Source organism: Pieris napi, chromosome 21, assembly GCF_905475465.1.
Source record: "Pieris napi chromosome 21, ilPieNapi1.2, whole genome shotgun sequence".
In the NCBI taxonomy this organism is placed as follows: Eukaryota; Metazoa; Arthropoda; class Insecta; order Lepidoptera; family Pieridae; genus Pieris; species Pieris napi.
The window spans coordinates 6923333-6947199 of NC_062254.1; the positions used below are offsets into that span (position 1 = coordinate 6923333).

The 23867-nt window shown below is 31.5% G+C and overlaps 3 protein-coding genes across 3 annotated transcripts; 2 read left to right on the forward strand and 1 right to left on the reverse strand.

The window, feature by feature from the left end:
- Positions 1–1584: 1584 nt before the first annotated feature.
- On the forward strand, positions 1585–3741 carry LOC125060525 (the record flags this gene model as incomplete). Its single annotated transcript, XM_047665491.1, has 4 exons — positions 1585–1844; positions 2196–2329; positions 2822–2962; positions 3382–3741. Coding segments are annotated over 4 exons (687 nt in total), but the record flags the coding sequence as incomplete, so codon positions are not given.
- Positions 3742–5124: 1383 nt separating this feature from the next.
- Positions 5125–10040, forward strand: LOC125060526 (circadian clock-controlled protein daywake-like). Its single transcript, XM_047665492.1, has 6 exons — positions 5125–5269; positions 6393–6482; positions 7145–7292; positions 7833–7966; positions 8115–8267; positions 9886–10040. The coding sequence occupies exons 1-6, from the start codon at positions 5197–5199 to the stop codon at positions 10038–10040; spliced, it is 753 nt and encodes a 250-aa protein (XP_047521448.1). The 5' UTR covers positions 5125–5196.
- Positions 10041–11889: 1849 nt separating this feature from the next.
- On the reverse strand, positions 11890–23537 carry LOC125060387. Its single transcript, XM_047665270.1, has 5 exons — positions 23251–23537; positions 15208–15448; positions 13788–13921; positions 12957–13106; positions 11890–12446 (listed from the first exon to the last, which is right to left on the reverse strand). The coding sequence occupies exons 1-5, from the start codon at positions 23348–23350 to the stop codon at positions 12295–12297; spliced, it is 777 nt and encodes a 258-aa protein (XP_047521226.1). The 5' UTR covers positions 23351–23537; the 3' UTR covers positions 11890–12294.
- Between the last annotated feature and the right edge of the window lie 330 nt (positions 23538–23867).

Consider the following 23867-nt stretch of genomic DNA (forward strand, 5'->3'; position numbering starts at 1 on the left):
ACAAGAAATAAAAAATATAAAAAATCCTATATGTTGCATAGCAGTGTTGGCTTCAGCGTGCGATTCTAATTCTTTAGGACTTTCTGTCAATGTGCGCATCTAACACATAGACTTAGTATATACTGGCATATATATATATATATATATATATAGTATATACTAAGTCTATGATCTAACACTGGCTCGTAAGGTGAAGGAATAGAAGGCTGATCACCTCCTTGTCTATGAAATAAAAATGATAAAAGAAACCGATGCCATCTAAGGCTTTGACCGGATTATTATTATTTATTGCAAATTTTATCTGATCATACACTCTACAAATCAATTTGACCTATATTACAAGTTTGACCTATAGTACAAGAGACCTGGCAAGTGATTTTTCATGTGCACATTGCAAGACTTTTTTGATAAAATAATCAAACTTTAAATATTCAATAATTTCGTAGAAAAGGGCTTCTTAGGATGGTACTCAAGAACGACGGTCATATTACAGATTCTAGAGATTTTATGAGACAATTTTAGGTAGCAATTATATTTGAGTAGTCTTTGGGTGTGTGTATCTGAAAGTAAGAAAAGCAAAATAAACTAATGCAAGTACTTAATTACTATTCAAGCTAAGGTCATTAATCCTAGACTTAATTTATGTCCTGTAGACCTTAGATTCGAGGCTAAATTTCTGCCACATATGGCCTATACGAGTAACTTCAAAGTATTATAAAGGCAGAATGCCTCAGAAACCTAGATTATTCTAGTCGACATCGACAGTGAAAATGATTAGTTCCATAGTGAAGTTTTTAATGGTCGTTGTATTAAGTGTTGTTATAGCGAAACGGTTACCCCAAAATGAAACAACGGGTGATAATATTGAGGAAATCGGTAAGTTTTTTTACTGTACACACAATGTATTGAGTTCTCGTAATGATATATCTCTAATAGCACATATGCAGCTTTAGTAGGGAAGCCATAACTACATTTAATATGCCATAATACAGTTTTATAGATAACTAGCTGACCCTGCAAACGTTTTTTTTTGCCATGTATATTATTTCTAGGAAATATTTTTTTAGTTCAATAAAACTAACTATCTACAATAATAAAAAATAGGGGTTGATCGTAGAGGGGTGAAAACATGGGGTTTAATATGTATTTTTGTATGCCATATCATAAAAAAATATAAACAAAAAATATATACATATAATATAATATATTCTCAGACTTACTGAATATGCATAAAAAATTCATAAGAATCGGTGAAGCCGTTTCGGAGGAGTATGGGAACGTGACATGAGAATTTTATATATTAGATTAAATCATTTCAATTGATGACATAGATTCATCAATTAAAGATTAAATTAATTTATATAATTGGAATATTAAATATATAAATATTTCTATCAAGTTCCTATAATGAAACAGTTTGGATTAACATTAAGTATAATTAGACAGTCTTTTTCCGAAGCCTTTTTTCGCATCCTACTAAACTCTCCTCTTAACGTAGACTGAGGCTTATTGAGATTGTGATAAGGGTGCAAAGTAATATAGTACTTTTATATTATATATTCCAAATTTAAATTCTAATATTCAAATTCATTTATAGCACAAAAACCAATATGCCACTACAGCGATCCTAACGTAGCAGAATGCATAAAGCGAGTTGCTGATCAAGCCAGAACACTTCTTGCTCACGGCATACCTTCGTTTGGTATACAGCCCCTTGAACCACTAAAGGTCCCCAGTATTAGGCTTAGGCAGCACAATATGCCTCAGAATAAGTTCAAATACGATGCCTGGTTATCGGATCTTGAGCTTAGTGGCCTTACCAACTACACGTTTAATAAGTTAGAGTAAGTATTATATCACTTATCTAATAATCGTATGCTTGAATTATGTGGTCGAAATATAAACGTTTAAATTTGGATGACTTCATAATCATATGTTGACATGTGTATTTATTATCACGTGATTGCACAATTTTATTTATAAGATTTAATAATAAAATCAAAAACAGTTGCAAGATGATCTCTTCTAGCCAAACAGAAAACAGCAATAAAAAAGTTATGAAATTGCTAAATGTTATAAAATCTTTTTTATGCAAAAAATTATCTTAGATTCTCAATCATTTGTGTACATAATTGAATCGAATGTAGCGAATATTTAATAGGAATTTAAGTTCTTGAATTAAGATTTTATTTTAGTGTGTATCCCGAAGAATTGAAAGTAACAGGAAATATAAGTTTACCTCACTTGGTGATGTCCGGAGAATATGTGGTGATTGGGGAGTTCCAAATGTTACCCGTAGAGTCTACTGGATTCATTGCTGCCAACTTTAGTAAGTAAACGCTACATGAAATTAGTATAGTAACTATTTCGTTTAACAATGACCTATCCAAATTGTGCTCGAAATTGGACGCAACAAGCAGGAGATAAATTGCGACTTCGAAAGATACTTGTGGAGTACCCTTAGGCCTAAGGACCTTAAGGAGCTGTTCAACTATTGATTACAATTATATCCTGCATATAGGAGATTGTACAGCCCTTGATAATGACGATGTCTAAGTTTTGAAACAGCTTAAGCCTAGGCTTAATTTACTATACTAAGTTTTATGTGTAGATTCCCACTAATCCTCATTCATTAACCAAATCTTCTATATTTTATCTATCCGATTGTTACATTGATACGAAAGGAACGAGAAAAGGAATGAACGTAAGCTTCTAGTCAAATTCATCATCTCAGAAACTTTATTACCTAACCTAAGTCAAAAAAAACAAAGTTTTAATTTTAAAGTCACGAAGGCTATATAGCGTGAATTTAATTTTTTAGCACAATGCTCAGCAGCTCTGGAAGCACTCGGAGCGAAGGTCCATAAGAGAATCGTGATTAAAGACGCAAATGTAAAGCTACGATGCATGGGACCTCTAGATGCCAGTTTAAAAGAAGCACATTCTACAACTGGCGAAATGGGTAAATTACAAAAGTTATATTTCATACAAATAATTAATACATTTCAGTGGCGCAACAATCCCATACTGATATGGCACGGTAAGACACTAGACCAAAGCTGCCTTGCGATTCTGTAACTCACTTTTCGAACTCACACAACGGTTTTCGCAGCGGCTGTCGCGCTCAAATCAGTCGTAAGGCAGTCATTTTATTATTAGGCATTCTGATAAACAATAAACTACCAGCTCCCTCCTTATCAGAATGCCAAGTGAGTTACAGAATCGCAAGGCTGCTCTGAAAATATATTGCTATATATGTTACATTACATAATGAAAATGTTTCACTCTCCGTAGAAGAATTAAGGCCGCTTATTTCATTACGGTTTTTAATAATAATATACTCTTTGTATCGTGAACTATAGCTAATATGTAAATTTACAGAAATGGTAACAAAACACATCGTCCACATGCACGCGAATGAACTTACAAAGGAAGTACAGCCAGCCGTTGAAACTGCGCTTGCAATGGTCCTCGAAGACATAGCGAATAAGTTCCTCAAACATGTGCCCCCGAACATGGTGTTCCCGGCTTAGTGCCATTTGTTTCTCTCCTTCTGTGTTGTCTCTTTTATTATCTGTGCAATTGTATTATGTATAGTTATTAAGAAATGGAATTGGTGTTATCAGTAGCGCAGAAGGTTGCTCTCAATTTAAATTTAAAATTACGAAATTGGATGGTTTGTGTGATTTAATTTATTATATAGATTATAGTTAGATTAAGTTTGAACAGTCGTTGATTGTTAAAGGCTTTATATTAAATTATTTATATTGTTCTTTGATGTTTTACTTTCACACCACAGCATTAGGATAAAATACATTTTATTTTGCCAAACGACGCAACATTTTTCATTGCTCTAGAAAATCGTATTAACCGATATTAATCGTATCGGTATTGGTATGGGAGCGTTCAAGTATTACGTCACGAAATTTTTGGAGATTATTGACACCCGCCCCTCATGTTACGCGCCGTAACGTTTTTCTGTACCCAATAGTAAAACGTTTCGTGACCACCCAGTGACTCTTTATATACTCAAAAGTTACCATTATGTGGTTTAAAGCACCGAAAAGTCGAATAATATTAACAATAACGCGTAATTCAATCCCCGCCCCGCATCGTAACGTTTTACAACAGGATCCCCCCTCCCAAAATTCGTTACGTAATACTTGAACGCTCCCTATCCTGGTTTGAGCATGTGCCCCTGCTATCAGGCTGTAGGTTCAAATCTTGATTGATTTTACTTTCAATGTGTGCCTTTAATTGGCATAGTCAGCTAAAGAAGACGGGTCTATAAGAGGAAATTATCAAAGAAAAGAAGCAATCTGAGAACATGCGCTAAGGCATAGCATAAGCTCTCAATTTCTTAAGATCTAAAAACAATTTAAGAAGTGATATCTAGAAATTAAATGTCCAATTACTTTATTAATATTAGTTCGCTAAACAAATGTTAGCCAATGCGTTAAAGAAGCCGTTCGTATACTTGTACTAAATAAAAGTATGTCAGCGAGTCGCTTGCGGTCACTAACCTACTAAAACTTACGTCACCATTACAACATTGCACTTCGAATATTTGCTTGTTGATTCAGTTAACTTTAATAAAACCTACAATTAAATAACTAACGTGCAATAAAATCCTAAATTCAAGTTTCGTAACCACAAATGTGTTTCCTACAAAAAGCTATATACTACCAAAACTGTTGTTTTAATTTAAGTAGACAATTTGGTAGTTTTTGTATTTTATTTAATCATTTTTATTTTATAAAAGTTTTGGGGACGGTAGATATTTTATATTTATGTGGTAAAATGTCATCGGTGTGGTGTCTAGATGACAGTGGTCCTGAATTTGATTCATAATAAAACAACAATACTGCGTCAGTTATTCCTTTAAGAAATGTGACCATAATAGATTCGGAAATGAGTTTAGAGAGACTTCATCATGCAGCCCAGTGGTTAAGGGACTTCATCATGGACTAAAAAATATTTTTAAACCTATAAATACTATAAACGCATTTTTATAGATACGAAATTTGCTTGAATGTCGTAAGGAAATTTTGTAAAAACATTTCCATATTTTATCTCAATCAAGAACGTGAGATTAAAACTGACTGTAATCAATTTCTACCCTATCATCACGTTTTTTAAAAGATAAACTTTAATTATATTATTTACTGAATTATACTTTCCTTATTGAAGTACACGATGCGGTCGTCTATGGTTATAATTTTTAGTTTAATAAGTGTTGTGTTGTGTCATGAAAAAAGTTATATAAATTGTAAGTTTTATTTATTTACATTTTTAAAAGAAAAGCGTAAAAATTGCAGAAGACCAAGTTTAATTCTAACTATTAATTCGATTCATGAATGTAAAAAAAGATTTAAAGAGGAAACTTAAAGTTTCAGAATCATTTGATCAGAGATTCATTCCCCCTATATCTCGTAAGAAAGTCTTTTTGAAACAGAAATTAAAACTCATTACACTACTTAAAGAACAGACTTTTTCTCAATTTTTTTTTTCATTAAAAAAACGTTTTCTCATTAAATCATGAATCTACCCCACTTACTTAAATTATTTCTGTCATTTACATTAATCAATTGTCATGATCATTACTTAAGATAGATTTGCGATTATAATCTCTTTAAACAAGTGTATACAATATACATACCCCTATATCTCGTAAGAAAGTCTATTTGAAGCAGAAATAAAAACTCTTTACACTACTTAAAGAACAGACTTTTTCTCAATTTTTTTTTTCATTAAAAAAACGTTTTCTCATTAAATCATGAATCTACCCCACTTACTTAAATTATTTCTGTCATTTACATTAATCAATTGTCATGATCATTACTTAAGATAGATTTGCGATTATAATCTCTTTAAACAAGTGTATACAATATACATACCCCTATATCTCGTAAGAAAGTCTATTTGAAGCAGAAATAAAAACTCTTTACACTACTTAAAGAACAGACTTTTTCTCAATTTTTTTTTTCATTAAAAAAACGTTTTCTCATTAAATCATGAATCTACCCCACTTACTTAAATTATTTCTGTCATTTACATTAATCAATTGTCATGATCATTACTTAAGATAGATTTGCGATTATAATCTCTTTAAACAAGTGTATACAATATACATACCCCTATATCTCGTAAGAAAGTCTATTTGAAGCAGAAATAAAAACTCTTTACACTACTTAAAGAACAGACTTTTTCTCAATTTTTTTTTTCATTAAAAAAACGTTTTCTCATTAAATCATGAATCTACCCCACTTACTTAAATTATTCCTGTCATTTACATAAATCAGTTGTCATTATCATTACTTAAGATAGATTTGCGATTATAATCTTTTTAAACAAGTGTACAATAATCAAATCAAAAATAATTTGCAATATAGTTGGTGGGTTCATTTGTCCCCGTGAAGAAAAGGCTCTCGGAAAATGTCTGAAGGATGCATTAAATACTTACATTCCACAACTTGCCGCAGGTAATATTTTTTCATTTCCCTAATATGTGAATTATTTACTTTAATAAATGTTTATGCCGTGACTAGCTTTGATGACATGTATAATATAAAGCTAAGTTTGTTCGGATAAACTCGCTAATATCAGGAACTATAAAATTGGAAGATAGTGGTTGTTTTCAATAGCTCATTTCTTTCTTAGAATATGTCTTTCTCTTCTATCTTAAGCTTTAGGAGTACATTTTTGCTACTGATCAAAACCTATGGGTTTTGTTAGTGATCATACATCGTGCTAGTTGTTTCTTATTTCAGTAGTTTAATGGGCCACGGGGATGATACGTTTCAATATCTGCGTTTTATATGGCAGTTTTTGCCGCGCACCACTACTATGTGGAACCAGCTGCCCACAGAAGTATTTCCGAACCAATTCGACTTAGGGTCCTTCAAGAAAAGAGCGTACCAATTCTTGAAAGGCCGGCAACGCACTTGCGAGCCTTCTGCCATTGTGAGTGTCCATGGGCGGCGGTATCACTTAACATCAGGTGAGCCTCCTGCCCGTTTGCCTCCTATTACATAAAAAAAAAACTGTTTCAATCATATTTTAGTGAAACGAAACTAAAGGATCTGTGTACCACGAACATGATTGTATATTTTTGTACTAATTTACAACATTATTTCCTATTTAGGTATACCTAAATTAGATATACCATCATGTGAACCACTCCTAATTCGGTCCCTCTCAGTAAAGCAGACGACTGGACCTCTATCTGTAACCTCCTCCTTCTCAGATGTATATGTGAGAGGGCCTTCCACTATGCGGATAAAAAGTATTGAGTAAGTTACGACATTTTCCTCTTCTATATTTAGGTTATGTTATAGTCCTTCCTTATGGCATGTATTCTGTGGAGGTGTGGTGTACTGCTCCTCTAATCGAACGTCATCGTTCTTGGTTAGATTACATAATGTAGGTGTCGCTACAATTCGTCCGATGAGTAGAACTCTTTTAATAGATCATTTATTAAAGAACAATACGAACATTCAAGTTTCGTCATCCACGCAAAATATACTACTAAAAATATGCAAATATTATGAATAGTAAAAAGCTCTTTGCTAACAAACTATCGGTTTCCTAAGAAAATTAATTTGTTTTCGTACCATTTATAGAACAAATTATAGTAAAACTGATGAAAAGATTAATAAACATCATATACGCCTTAATAAATTAAATTGTGTCTGTTTTATTTATTTTCGAATTACTACAAGTTTGAACTACATTTTATATAAAATCAGTACCTTCGTTTAATAATTATAATCGGATATTATATTTATTAAACTGCGAGACTTTATCTGAAAGAAAAGTTTACCATTTTGTAGCATCCATGCCAAGGATCATGAGATAGTTGCCAGACTATATATTCCAGAGTTGAGGATGAAAGGACAATACACATTGAAAGGAACCCTTCTGATGATACCAGTGGAAGCAAATGGGGACTTCACATCAAAATATCGTAAGCATGTTTTCATGATTTTTAAATTTAGAAACAATTAATAGGTGTTAAATGTTTTAGACAAAGTGAAAATTATTATCTTGTTGCTTTCTTTCTTTTATCTGCACCAAAGGTTCTTCTGATTTTTAAGATATAATATTTTTTTCAGGTGATATAAATGCAACAGTTACTATAACATTAGGTACAAATAAAGTATTAAATGGACTAGACACTTTATCCTGTGAAAAACTTGATGTAAATTTCCAGGCTGGACAAGTAACAATGGATCTGGAGAACTTATTTGGTGATGATAAAAACTTAAGTAAGCATTTTCATTCGGTGTAACGATAAATACTACATTATATACCTTAAAGTTCATAAACATGGACAATTGCGATTACTAAATAAAATACGATATGGACGATTTTCAGCGGAAAACTTAATTGGCTTCGAAGAGACAAAAAAGGCTGCGTGTACTTATGTACGCGCGTAAGAAGTTATACTTCTTTGGCATTATTAAAAATAGTTTGGCTTTGTTCCACCTCCAGTTTTTGATGTTTCACAGCGATAAGATGACAACTCTTTTTTTGTATTCAATTTAGTGCACTTACACTTATTCATCAATTGTTTTTTGTCTCTTGTCCTTATATTTGCTAGATTAAATCAGAAAAATTACATGTTTTGATTAAACAATGTGGTCATTTTTTTAATCAAAACATTACTCGATAATAATAATACATACGGATAGTTAACCTCAATTTTATTGAAGCACTTAGGAAGGTTGATGAGCACAGTTTTTTCACAAATATTAATTAGTATTGGTTTAAATATTCAATTTAAATCACTTCTGATTATAATTCAAAAAGCATTGCTAAATTTCTTTGAAAAAATAATTAAAACTCCTTTATTTGTTTAAAACGTAAATGACAAATGTCATTATGGTCATTCAAAATTCTTGGCATACGAACTTCACGCATATTCTATTTCTTTTTACTTGTAGATTGTCTTATTCCTATCTCGCTCGCGCACGCTATAATCACACTCCTAATTTTGTGTCACAGGTGCGCGCGCATTGTAAAATTTCACTCTCATAAATTTTTCATAACGCGCCTAAAGAAGTATAACTTCAAAAATGTTTCTTTTCATACATCTCATTTTAACGTAATAATACAGTGTAAACTCTTTCTAACGAATTTCAAGTGACCGAGCATTTGTTTCGTTATAGAGAGTTTTCGTTATACGGACGGAAGAGCGAAAAAAACAAATTTAACCAATTACAATATTTTTTATATATATAATAGATAGGTGATGATGGTGTGTTTAGTAACTGAGACGTTTTACGTTATAGCGATTGACGTTATAAAGAGGTTACACTGTATATACAATTTTGCCAGGTATATTTAATTCTAGAATAAAATCATAATTGTTTTTAGTAAACAGCTATATTCATTTCTTTTAAAAAAGGAGCCCTTTTATACCAAACCCATAAAGTTCCTAAGTCGTCGACGTCAACATACTGATCCTGAGGCACGCTCACCAGGCTTCGGTGTGGTCCATCAAGACTCCAGCCTATATAGTACACTTTACTATATTTCACTTTTTGTTAATGGCAATTCCCTTGGCTTAAAGCCTGGCCTGCCATTACATCATTTTCGCAATCAACGGAGAATCAAATCACATCATCACGTGTAATATCTTCACAATATTTGTATTACGTTATATTAAGGTTCTATATTTTTCTAATAACATTTGGTTCTGCACTTCTCGCACTCATCATGTTTATTTTTTTTAGTTTTTCTCTTTAACTAGGGTTGCCTGGAAGAGATCGCTTATTAGCGATAAGGCTACCCGTTGCATCCCTTATAATTTTTATGTATTGTGTTTCTTTTATTTTTATTGCAACGAAGTGTAAATAAATAAATAAATATTTTAATTTTCAGGTAAAACAATGAACAATTTCGTTAATGAAAACTGGCAGAGTATGTCTGGAGATTTTCAGGCCCCAATAGAAGAGGCTCTACGTGACTTCCTAAAGCCTTTAGCAGATCATGCCTTCGCAACTCTGTACGCAAATGACATATTTTTATCACAATAAAATTTATTCTTAAGTTATTAAATCTGGATCAGTTTTATTGTGCTATCTAAGCCTAGCCTTTGTGAACTCAGCAAGAATATAACCAAGAAGGGTCCTCCACCTTACCAACTTTATGGTCTAATTTATATCGTCCAAAACGCTTGCAGTAATTAAATAATAAAATTGAAAGGGAAATAAATACCTTGGCAGACCACTGAATTGTAAAGAGCCTAAATATACATAGATCATATTTATAGAAGATGACATCTAGCACATGCACAAAATATTATGTCGCAAAAGGACTCATCCTCAAAATTCAAAAAGTTTGAATTGGACACCAACCTTAACCAATGCCTTTAGAATACATTTTGTTTACTTTACACGATTACTACATACCTTGGTCGTAAAATTATACGTTGTAAATGAGTTTATTACGAGATTAGATGGCGAAAGTTCTGTTGGGTAAGTCCCATTGGACGCGAGAAGTAATACTATACCATCGCGAAATTATGTTACTTAAAAACCATATTCTACTAATTACAAAACTAAAGAATTTTGGTTGAAGTGCGAGCAACCTTGAGAACGTGTCTTCGAACCCTTGCTAAACAGATAAGATTTTTATTCCTATACGCGCTATCAACAACTACTGGTAGGAATAACATTGATATTGGAAACCTCAAGACTTCCACGATTTGGATATATAACCAGGGTAATGTGGATATGGATGTGTCAATAAAGAACAATTATCATAATTCCCGCCCATTTCTCTCTAGTCTTGAGTTTAAACAAGTTCATTCAAATCAAATATTTGTGAACATGAGGGTACTATAATTCGAGCACATTTGATAATATACGATTTATTATACTATTTTTTAAAAATTCTTTAAACGTATATTCTAGTTTCTTAAAATAAGTTATTATGTCAAAAATTAACTGCGGCCTTTTTATTACATCCCAGTACGAACGGATCGTAAATTATTGATTTTAATAATATTGAATAAAAGTTGAAATTAAATATGGTTAATACAATACTTTTATTACAATCACATTCGTCACTTATCTATCTAAAAATTACAATCACGACTTATTATTAAATAAATAATACGACTTACTAAGTCCAAAATACAGTGGGGTATTTTCGTTGTACGAGTACATATACTATTTTATTACACGACATTGAAATCTCAGGTCAAATATCAATTCAAATATAGAACAGATTTATTAAAGTCAATACTGTTCTGTTAACTGTGTTATTGTTCACAATCAGTTCCTTTCGATATTTTAACACTATTTATTTTTATTCAAAAAATATACATTTGTTGTCTTGTACTATCATTATTTTGTATATTCGAAAATTAAAAATAATTTAATCCGACATAAAAAATCTGAAAAGTAGAAAAGATACTGATTCGATTCTAATTAAATTTGAGTAGCAGTATTATAACAGAAATTATTTCTATTTACATCAATTTGAAAAGATATTGTAATGTTGAATACAATTAAATTATCAAATTACAACACATTCTAATTAGATTATTTAATATTTTTTTATTGCTTTTAGTAAAATTGTATTTAAGACTATGTTCAGATGGCAAAAACTTGACGCGCGTTTTCAAATCGCGCGACTAGACATTGTGGTATTTTCATACAACTGTTCACATGAGCGCGCGTTAACGCGCGTCAACGCGGCGCTCAGAGAAAAAGTCTCTAGACGCAGGTGATCGCTCGTTGACGCGCGCTTTGAGATTAATGTAATGTCCGTTTGCTGTTCAGATGAGCGCGCGCTTTCATCGCGATCGCATGTAATTTTGTTAATTTTCGTAATTATATTTATAACAAACTGGGTCTATTTTTCAATGTATTCTTTTTCTATATTTTTCTTTATAATATAACCACAAAATAATAGCCTCTTCCACGTCCATTTTCTACGTTCTACCGAACTAGACTGACGAGTACTCTCGCAACGCGCATTAGCGCTCATCATGTGAACTCTCTTCAAATTTGATCGCGCGTTGACGCGCGTTAACGCGCGTTACATGTGAACATAGCCTTAATCAATTCAATTCTGTTCTTACTATTTGGAAGTAGTTGTAGTTCCTTACACTTAAATATTGAATGCATGTTTGTTTTTACTTTTGACATTACATTTCTAGTTCGCTTCTTAGTCTGTGACAAGTCAGTTTAAATATTTGTAACTACACATTTCTTTATATTAAAAAAATACACGCACATTTCCTATAAAATAATTATAGCTAATAACAATCTCACCACGGTATTAGGATGTCAACCAGAGGTCGACTGGAATTTTCTCAAAAGCTGCATTAAGGAACACCTTGAAGTGCTTGCCGATTGCCGCTGAAGCAGCTGGACGCATTTCATCGATGATTTCAGCTGCATTGTTGTTCAAGAACTGGTTCATTGCTTCACCTGGAAATTGAGATGTTTTAACACATTAGATAATTTTTAGAACATTATTTAAGCTTGAAGTAAAACTATCTAAGAAATCGCTTTTTAGCGATAAGGCCGCCCGTTGCCTCAATGCCATAACTTATGTATTAATAACGTCGTATAAATAAATAAACTTTTCACGAAATCACACATCAGTTTAAAAAATTTAACGTTGTTTGTCAAATTCTTTTTAAGTTGGTTTAAAACTGCGTTTATAAGTTAGTTTTAAACTGTTGTTCAAAAATGAATTCTAGCAACCAAGATCTAGAAACTCTACTTATTTAACATATTTTTTTTGTAGTAGTGTAGAATAATTATCATAATAGAATAATTAAGTTATTTTTTTCTATATTTTTTCTTCAGTTTAGATCAAAATAACCCCACGGAACGGTGCATATATATTATATATATTTGGTACTAATCAATTGCAATGTATATTAACATATTGTTACAGATAAAGTCAAGTTTTGAAATAATAAAAATATGTACCAATAACACTGCCATAGTTGACAGTATCCCGGACTTTGAATCTGGAGCCTCGGAGTTTGAAGTCTACCAGCATTCGATCGGCCGTCATGTACTTCGTGTCTTGGCGAAGAAACTCCTTGCCAAAGATCTTCACTATAGCAGCAACGTCAGCTGTAACGTATAAGGAATTAGTATTAGACATATGTATATGTTAACAGTATTGTAATTTGTTTTAGATCTAGACATCATAATACATCAGCTATTTTTTCAGAATGAGAAGGTAATGTAATCTATAGGTATAAACTCATAATAAGTTTTATAAAATAAATATGTGGAGCTTTTTATATTAACAGATTTTTATCGTAATTTTAAAAATATACAACACAAGGTCTCCTTCCTTTCGAGTACGAAATTTCCGCATTCTGAAAAGGAGTGCAATACCATTTTATGAAATAAAATTACATACATTACACGATATTTAGTGATTTAACAAGATTATTTTTAATGTGTATTTCAAATGTTATACTAAAACACACAAGTGTAACTGATATTTAATGTAACACCCAGTGAATAATAATATATAACTTTATTGAACAGCACTTGTTTTATATTTAAAAATATAGATAATGAACGGCGTCATTCAATTCATTCATTCGTCGATGGTTCTCTAAACATAATCATACCGATGAAGCTCATAAGATTCTTGTAGTATCTTGTTTTAAGATAGAGTCAAAGTCCAATCGTGCGAACTTTTTAACCGAGAAACCACCACTACCAACGCATTTTATGCATAATTACTACGGGTATATGTTGCTCCTTAATGTACAAAGAAGTAAAGTATGTAAGACTTACTGAATGACGCCCAAAAGTCACCCTGGGAGCGAACCGGAAACAGAAGAACTTGGCCGGTTACTTCGTAGCGGCCAGTCACTTCGATGCGAGGCAGAACGAGTCCCAGGTCTATGCGTAACTTCTTTAAGTCAGATCTGAAAACAATTGTTTAGTTATTACGCAAATTTGTTAATTCTACCCAAGATACGTATGGAATATATATAAAAAAAACACGCGGTAGGCCTTGATCTCTTCCGGAGTTTGTTTGAACATGTTCATTCCTGTATTAAAATTCAGAGCATAATAAGTTTTGGTTACAGGCGAGTGAAATCATTTTATAGACTTAAGTAGTATGCGTAGTAAATGCTAAACAATTTTTGAATACTGCGCGGAATGAAATTGTAATCTTTACCATAGCATATATGAATTACTATAGCATTAAATAAAAATGTAGAACATTTCACCACATACTTTATAGATATATTGTTAATACGAAAATATGTGATTCATTTAATTAGTTTCGTAGTGACATTGTTCTACGATGTAAATTATAGAAAAGAAAAGAAAAATCTTTATTACACTCAAGACAAAAAGGATGTATTATATTGGAAAAGTGCACAAGCACATTAGGATTTCTTGTGTTGCGGGCAGCAGGTCTCTTCCATTTGACGTGACTTATACAAATTGTTGCAATAATACGATACAAATTAAACAAACGAGTAGGTACTTCCGTTCCCAAGAAACAAAAACCATTAACGTGGTCAACATTGAAGTTTTAATAAAAATAATGATCCCCAATTTAGTGTTGTCTTGACATACATTTGAAAACAACTAATTGTGGTTATTATACGCAGGTAAATTGTGTTGTAACACATTTTTTTTACAAACGCATTGTGTGGTATCTAAAACATTAAGGAACACGCAGTTTTATATTATGGGTACTAATAACTCTGAGTCAAGCTGATGATAGAGCAGTGTGGAGGCAGCAAGTCAAAGCTTCGTGAAGCCTGCGAAGTGCCCAGGAAACTGCTGAGATTCTAGAAGGAGCTAGGCTGGCTTAATTAGCCAGGACTTTACACACAACGGATCTAATGAGCGTCTCACACACACTACACTTGACGAAGTCTAGCCCATGTGGAATGTGGAACATGGTGTAATGGTTGCAGATCCTTACAAACATTGTGTAAAACAAATAATTTGGCGATTACAAAGAGTGGCGGACAGTTTATCGCCAGTTCTTCTCTTCCGTTCCACTCCCTTGATTTGAGAACTGGCAGTAAATGTAAAATAAGAAGCATTTAATATATATTTCTTTTTTGACGTTCATAAGTATGAATAAATGATTTTGATTTTTTTTCCTTAATAAATTACTTATTTTGAAATAGGAATTTAGTGGCACCTTTATGCCTTTAGGCAGCCTTCTATGCCTAGAAATACTAACCTTATTTTGGTAACTGTGTAATTACTTGGCCCGATCACAGTAATATTACTGAAGGTAGCGGTTACTCGAACTGGTCCAGCAGAATTTTCCATCACCAGCCTGTCTATGAGGAGAGGTTCTACCGGTGGTACATCAAGGTCTGTTAAGCCTCTTGCGAGATATGGACGTAGGTGGTTAAAAGACCTTTTGATGCAGTTGTCTAATTCTGGATCGCTTCGGCTGCATGGTAATAGATATTCCGCTGAAAAGGAGAAAAAAATTTAGAAATACTCTTCTGGTTTAGAGCTGGGATTAAAACCCTCAAAGACCGATTCACTTCTTTGTATATCAAAGTTGTCATTAAAATTCTACGAATTTACGTAATATATGTATTGGTAAACGAGATCTCTCCACTATCTGTTTAATGTAAGAATGTTTTGTAAGAATGAGAATGTCAACAAAATTTTATGATTTTTATCTGCTTGATAACGCTTCATTTCTACTTTAACTAGTGAATTTTCATGCAAATTAATCTCTGCAATTACGAAATATGTATCTAAATATTAAAAGTTTCAATGGGAATATTTTCACAAAATGAACCAATTAGTAAGAATTACGTTGCAATGAAAGCAAATTGGAGAACGTGAACATTTTTATCAAATTTATTTTATTATTTGAATAAGAAAGTCATGTATTCCGATAAGTATTTTGTATATAAAGCAAAAGCATGTCATGTTATGTAACTGATCACATGACAAGCGGTCAGTGTGACAAGGTGATCTGCTATTCGATGACCTACAGTGAAAAGCGGGAATTTCGTGAATTTAAAAAAAAAATTAAATTATATATTTTATTGAAGCTATAGCTATATTCTCGATGTGAGAATGACGTTTATATTTAGAAAATCTTATGTTTAAACTATTTGAACGTTAATTATTTCTGAAATTTCTAATAATAAGATTTTAACGAGGTAGAAAAACGAGTTTAAATATAAAAAAGAATCGAAATAAATATTGAATTAATGCTTCATAAATTGTTTATTATCTAGAAAGCAGAAAGCCATTTAAAGTCATTATGTTGAAATTCGTAAATTTATTTATTTAATTAACAGTATAAATGAACCGGATATATAATAACACTATTGTTTATAATAATTATTTGTAATACAGTATTTAAATACAATCGTAGTCATAGTAATAGTAATACGAATCTGAACAATCAAACGAAGTAGAAAGAAATAATTAATGTAACGCTTGCGCTAATTTCCCTCGCAAACGCGCAAGATATACTTAGGTAAAAATGAATGGCAAGCGAACCCAGGGTTCAGGGTTTCCCCAAAAATTTAGGGGAATAAGGATGTCCAAAGTTTAGAGGTACATTTATTTAGGGGCATTTTATGGGGTACTTTATTCAAATATTTTTTTTTTTTTCTAAAAAAAACAACATACTACCTATTAACCGAATAACTAAATATGAAAGACAAAACTATAACTGAATTATCAAAAAGCTATACATACTACTCCAAGATCGAAATTTGGTACTATTTTATACTACTTCAATGATCTTTTGATGCATATTTGAAATTACGTCTCAAACCGAGTGTACAAAAAGAATCCTTAGGTGTTTTTTATCGATATTTAGGGGTATTTGACGTCCTAGAGGGAACATTCTGTAGGAGTTGGCATCACTGAATGACGTCAGTAACTAAATATCGTATTGATAATATGAATAAGAAAATTGTGCTAAGGTATCTTTCGAAATTAATTTCATTGCACGGCTATTGGAATTTTGTTTATATTAAGTGTAAATAAAACAGGAAAAAATCTAGCTTACCTTAAAGTTAAAGCCTTGTTTATTCAAAGGTCAGTAATTAAAGTAGTAAATATATCGCTTTTGGTTAATTAAATACAGAATAAACGAAATATATTTAAGCTATAACTTGAACTTGAACGGCGTTTCACAGCTCTTGCACAAGGTCAGTTATATTATGTAATCAACAAAATTACAACCTATAAACCTACTTTTGCGAATTGACTAAAATGTTAAGTTTACAAAATACTAATTATTTTTAGTGCGCTAACCATTATAAATTACTCTCTAGAGGGTTTTTTTTATTATAATCCGGTAGCATTGCCATCCTTTATGGATCTTGAGCTTTATTAATATACTTACCTTTCCCTCGCAATATATTTATGAAAATATTATGTATGTATACAAAAATAGTGATTAGTTTACTAGAATAGAACATACGCACAATGTTAATACTCGGAATAAGCGAAGGCTGCAATTTCCCCGTACTAGACTATCTAAAGTTAGTAATTCTTTTTTTGGGAAAAGGGATACTCTTCTTTAATAAAATCCCAGAGGCTCTTTTATCTCTGCCTTTTAATAAATTTAAGAAATGTATTAAAGAAAAGCTATGTAAAAAGGCTTACTATAAAGTTAACGATTATCTAGTTGATAAAAGGGCCTGGGACTAGTGCTAGACAGGCTACTTCTAATTAATTTGCGATATTTGTTTTAAAATAGTGTTGTTTGATCATTTGCTATTTTAAAAGAGTACCGAGAGTTTTTTACGCCGGCTTTTTCTCTCGGCCTACACCCTCTGTCTTCTTTGCCGATGAGTAGGGATGCCTACAAATTCAAATTTAATGACGTGGAATAAGTGATACTCGTACCTGTATATTATGTTCCATAATAAACATATTTTATTTTTTATTTTTTTTATTTTTTAGATATCCTAATCTGTTTTCCTAAATTATTTTTAGACAAGTAGATTATACAATTTAATTTATATTTCTAAAATAACAATAGTTTTATTTATTTAATTTATTAGTTTACATTATCAATTCAAATGAATGAAATCTTCAAATAGTAGAAATTATAAGCCACGTATACGTACGTAGAAAAAGGTAATTTCAGTAATAACAAATTGAGAAAAGTATATAGGTACATATATGCATTATGAAATGATTCTCAACGACATTCGTTACGTTAGTATCGTTTTAGCTAGTTCTTAAATGTGCCTCGTTGTATTTTTTCGATTATCATTCAATACGATATTATTTATATAATACATATTAATTAAAAGAAAACCTTAACGTTATTCTATTAGTGATTATATTTTCACAGACAAAGTCACGGCACTTCGTTGTATACAACCTAATATTAAAGTTTTGAAATTGTGTAAAATGTCTTATCACACAATCTTGTATATGCAATAAATAATAACATATAATAATTATGTGAAGTATGTTAGCATTCTCGTAAAGATAATATCGCGAAAAGTTATATCATAATACCAAAGACCATTGTTTAATTACAATATAGTCTGTGCAATATACAGATTAAATAAATCTGTATATCTTCTTAATATATATAAATTACGTGACACGTTGTTTGTCCGCTATGGGCTCCTAAACTACCGAACCGATATCAATCAAATTTGCACACCGTGTGTAGATCCAACTTAAAAGACAGGATAGCTTACATCTCAATTTATACCTGCAATATTATTTTATTGCACATATTTGTTTATTATTTAATACAATTCTAACAGATGGCGCTGTGTTGAAAGAACCACCGTTACACATAAGCTACAATTTAATGGCATAACCACCAAAAAAGCATGGTGGTCCCCATGACTGGTGTTCTCCTACCGTTTCCCTTGAATAGTTAGCTACTATGCTACTATAAAAAACAGCCACAGCAACGCTTGGCCGGTCTGCTAGTATCTGTATATAGTGTAAATAATACGCCTTCACTAGCACGATGTACACGAAAACCTTTTTAAATATATAGATGATTCGATTTCCTCTAAAGTAATAATGATTTTGTATGAAATTGGCATGTGCTAAAGACGATTAATAAATTTCTTATATTAAGCACTTAGTACAATACAAATTTTTATGTATCAATATATAATCTGTATAAGTTACGTAATCTATTCAACCTTCTTGGGCAGAAGAGAAAAAGGAGACACTAACAGTGCAACATAATGTCATTGAACGTATATAGTAAAAGTTTTAACTTAATATTTTCCTCGTTTGATTAAGATTTTAACTAACAATTAATATTAAACATTAATTTGCTAGCAGTACGAAAGTTTATCATTGTAAAAAGTATAAATAATTAATAAGAAATAACTTAACTAAGCTTTATTTACTAAACGGTACTATAAGTTACCGTCAGTTGTGACATACGTCACTTCTTGAAAAAATATTCCATAGATTAAAAATGATAAATTGTCAACGCTATATTTAGTATTCATCAGTTGTAAACAATTTAAATCGAACTAGTTTGATCGATGTTTTTCCTTAAACAACAGTACTATTTTTAACCATACTTTTGCCTGTATTCATGATAAAGAAACAATAATTGTAAGATTTTGAACGTAGATGTTTTATATGTAATTTCTGTTAAGAGTCGAATCAAGATATCTATACTTATTTTAATTGTGTTTTAAAAATTAATTAATAATTTATTATTTGTACTGTTTACTGCACTGTTCAGTAGAAGTATTTTTGTTTCCTTCGAAAAATAAAGTTATAGAAAATTCCAGAAGTCTCAATAAAACAGAATGTTTCACGCTTGTCTTCACGTTTGTCTCAAGTTAAAGTGATAATAAATAAACGTGCCACAACACATTCTTTAACAAATTAAGGCTTATAGTATAAATACTTAATATAGTATTAAAAAAAACATACTTATAAATAGATTTCGTATATCAACTCATAAGTAGGATTTTGTTGTTTTAAGTTTCTAGAAAAAAAAATAAGCGGTGAAATAGGTAAAATCAAACAAATCTAGCTCTAGGTTAGTCCAGCTCTTGTCGACAGCTTTTTCCTTTTGTTTCTCAAAGATTAGACAACGCACGCCTCGAATGTCCGATATATCGAACATAAGGCTACTACCAATGCGTTTCGCAAACTGACGCAAAGCGGTGTCAAGGCCTCGGCGGATTGCGGGACAGTTCTGCTGGTCAAATTACAGGCTCATTTGGTAATGCCGACACGAATCAGCCTGAACGAGCTATATAGGGGATTCCTTTTAATTGATAGTCATATTTTTCCGATTATTATTTTGTACTGTTTTTTTTTTACGTATAGTTATAAAATCATTATTATAATATAATAAAATAAAAGCTAATAAAGCTGTTTAGCTTACAAGCTAAATATAAAGTAAATGTGCCTAAAGTAATATAATAATTATTTCCTATCTATACGTAATATCTATCGGCATTCGGTTATTTATTTATTTTCAGCTAGGCGTTCTTTAGCGGTTCGAATCCACATTGGACCCGCTACCTGTTTATACCGTCCTCCCATCTTCTTATCTGCTTGCTTCTATTTCGTTTTCCACTACGCGGGTGCCAATCCGTTACGTTTATAATACAATATTAATTAAAATTAATAATAGACACATAAATATAAAGCTAACAGCTAACTAAATTATAAAGATATGTCTGTGTAGACTTTGCTGGCAGCATATGATGCTGAACCGAGAAAGTCAACAACTCTAGTGTCACCAGTCACACAGTATATTCAACTCTATTGTGATTAGAAGAAAGATTCACTATTATACAGCTTCACCATTGGCTCACAGAAACTAAGCTATCTACTGTTGTTCTAATTTAATCTGTGTTTTTGCTGAAACTAAATTTAATTTCAAATCAAATCATTGAAGCTGAATAATCAGTTTATTATATATTTTATAGTCAACCAAGCATATAAAATAAGAATTCATATACGCAATGTACGCATGCGCAAAATTCGCTGCACGTATGCGATTAAAATTTATGGTTCAATACAAAAGGAGATGCAAGGTTAGTAGCAGTCATCTCTTACCAAAACTAGATTTTAATATATTCAAGGCAGGTCTAAATTCAAGGGCACAGAATAGAAATAACCTATTGTTATATCATTAGTTTTTATCCAATAACTTCCTCATTGGTTGACAGTTGACAGTCATCGCTAATTTTGTAATTGACATTATTTTTGAAGATGTCAACCTGTTAACATTAATTCCGGTAAACGTTGACATTTACGTTTAATCATATAAGTATTTTTTAAATTCAACAATTTATATTAAAGCTGTCTATGACTTCCATGTCATCTCAATTTTCACAAAGATTAAACAATATTTAAAGAATGCCATCTAAATAATTTCAATTCCAGAAAATTGAGTTTAAGTCGACGTTTATTTTTGATTACGACAAAAATTCTGCAGGAAGTTGCCATTATCAATTGATTAGATCCTACAGTAATGTACAAATTTGGATCGTTCAGACGAGGTCAAAGACAAATGAGTTTAAGGTGATCATAAAGATATTTCAAAGTATTACGGTCTAATAAATAGCATACAGTTTTTAACTACAGACACGCGAGTTACATAAAACAAGCTAGTGCCGAAACAAGAGATGCCTTTAGAGTACAAATAGGACAGTAGACAAATAATAGTATGAATGGACACCCACAATAACAAAATGCTCGCTCTTCAGCCTTTCATACTTATTTTGTTTAATCTTAATTCTATAATACTTTAAAGTAATATAGAACGATGGAACCAATAGTAATTAAGCCGTAATTATATATTTAGACTTTCAAAGTTGAAACAGCTATGCATCGGCTCTCCTATGAACATACTTTATACTAACATAGAGACTTAAATTATTAGCACGTATAAATGATAATATTTGGCGTATAATTTCTATGAATTAAAGAGACTATAGCAACAGAGTAAATACATTTTATATACAAACGAACATTGTGTGCTAGACAAGTATATTTTACATTGCTTATTTCGACACTCGAAAGTGACCATGGCATAAATGACAGTTTACTTTTGAGGGCTATCTGTTGATTCATATATGTATATAGATGATTTAATATTTTATGTATGACATAATATTTATACGCATAAAAAAAATATCTATGAAATGCGTTTAAAAATGGCACAGGCTGGTAATAGAAAAAAAAACTTCGTTCTTTGTTTATACGCACATCACGCAAAATATAAATTTGAAATTGGAATGTTTTTAAAATTGTGGCATCGCTCGTGCCACTGCGAAGTGGTGGGCTCAATATACTTTGGAATGTTGAAAATTACTTAAGCCTATGTAATTATGATAATATTTTCATTACAAAATAGAATATTTGGAAATTTGTGCTTCCGGTCGCGTTGCATTGTATTTATTAACTCAATTTACTATATTTTATTTTTCTAAGGTATGTGTATAAAGAAAATCATAACTTTTAACAGTTTCGTGCCTATCAACTATTATGTGAGCGACATAATACCAAAAAATATATGGAAAATGCAAAACTATTCAGTTCAGATTTAGCAAGATTTGAGCAACATTCGAACGAGATTATGTAGAATGCGCAATAACACTTCCTTTTACAATTTATCACGCATGTTTAATTTTTGAGGTAAATAATTGTTGTATTAAGAAACTTCTTTCTTTCAAGGGCACTGGAGCTACATATATGAAATTTCGTTACCCGCTAAAGTCTAAACAGTCAGACACATTATTGTTTTCGCCGGGAATAAAACCCCAGAACATAAATCATTGAACCTCTTATTCTTTTCGTTAGTGCAGTTACTCGACTGACATTTCAACTAATAGTTGTGGTCCGTAGTGATTGAATCTGATATAAATAAAGAATATAATTTAAATTTATTAATAGAAGTCATTAATAAAAATGCGATTTACATTCACCACTTGACCGTGAACTTTAATAATATTTATTATTTGTCAAATTAAGTCTAGCTCACGCGACTGAATTAAAATATTGTCGCAAAAATTTCACAAAAGACCGTCGTAACCGTTGTATAATAATAAGATATTAACGGAATAAGGCAAAGGTCGCTTTTCATCACAATTCGAAGCATTGCTAAACGATAGTTTCAACACTTAAGATACCGCCGAGATGAACGCAGATGTCTGGCTTTATTCAAGGCCATATTTAACATACAATATCATTTCAAACGTGTTCCATCGATGCAATAATACATAATATGTTAATTATTAAAATAATATAATAAATAAAATGCGATACTTACGCAATGTTGTAATAATTTCATCCGCTGCTTCTCCAGTGTGACAGATTACAGTCAAACACAGAACAAACAATATTTTAACGCAACTTTCAGCCATCTTCATTTTATTTTAAATATCGAACACGCGTCGAACACATTCAATTTTAAAACGTTCTAAGATGATTTTTTAATTTTTTTAAGAATTTATTTTCTATTTTTTTTTAATTTCCCGCGTCCGACAGCTGTCAAGTTTGAGGGGCAATAGGCGCCAATTCGGTCGGCCGGTGGGCAGGTGCGCGTTTCATATTGTTTGAAGTGAAAGCGTGGATGTTGTTTTATTCGGGCCTGATTTTCGTCATCCCTCGGCTGTTTCCCCACTCAAATCTGCCATTTATGAGACGCTGTTTACAAACTCCACGTGCTGAAGTGATCTTGTGGTATATTGAGATTTTCACTAGTATGAATTACTTTTAGACATAAGACGTGGGTCTAAATAAAAATAATTAATATGTTTAAGCAGCGGCAGTTATAAAGAAATATGTACGAACTTACTTTTATTTATTGAATTACCCAGGAATATTTTAAAGTCAAAAAGTAATAAAATTTTCCTTAAATCATTTCAAATACGCAGCGTATTTTTT

Bases quoted from the DNA above. Each gene is read 5' to 3' on its own strand.
- LOC125060387 (XM_047665270.1), bottom strand. From the start codon at position 23,350: ATGAAGATGGCTGAAAGTTGCGTTAAAATATTGTTTGTTCTGTGTTTG. The intron at 13,922-15,207 runs GTTAGTATTTCT...AATTGTTTTCAG, and splicing joins TACACAGTTACCAAAATAAG to ATCTGACTTAAAGAAGTTAC. The intron at 13,107-13,787 runs GTAAGTCTTACA...TATACGTTACAG, and splicing joins TGACTTTTGGGCGTCATTCA to CTGACGTTGCTGCTATAGTG.
- LOC125060526 (XM_047665492.1), top strand. From the start codon at position 5,197: ATGCGGTCGTCTATGGTTATAATTTTTAGTTTAATAAGTGTTGTGTTG. The intron at 5,270-6,392 runs GTAAGTTTTATT...TTTGCAATATAG, and splicing joins TGAAAAAAGTTATATAAATT to TTGGTGGGTTCATTTGTCCC. The intron at 7,967-8,114 runs GTAAGCATGTTT...TATTTTTTTCAG, and splicing joins GGACTTCACATCAAAATATC to GTGATATAAATGCAACAGTT.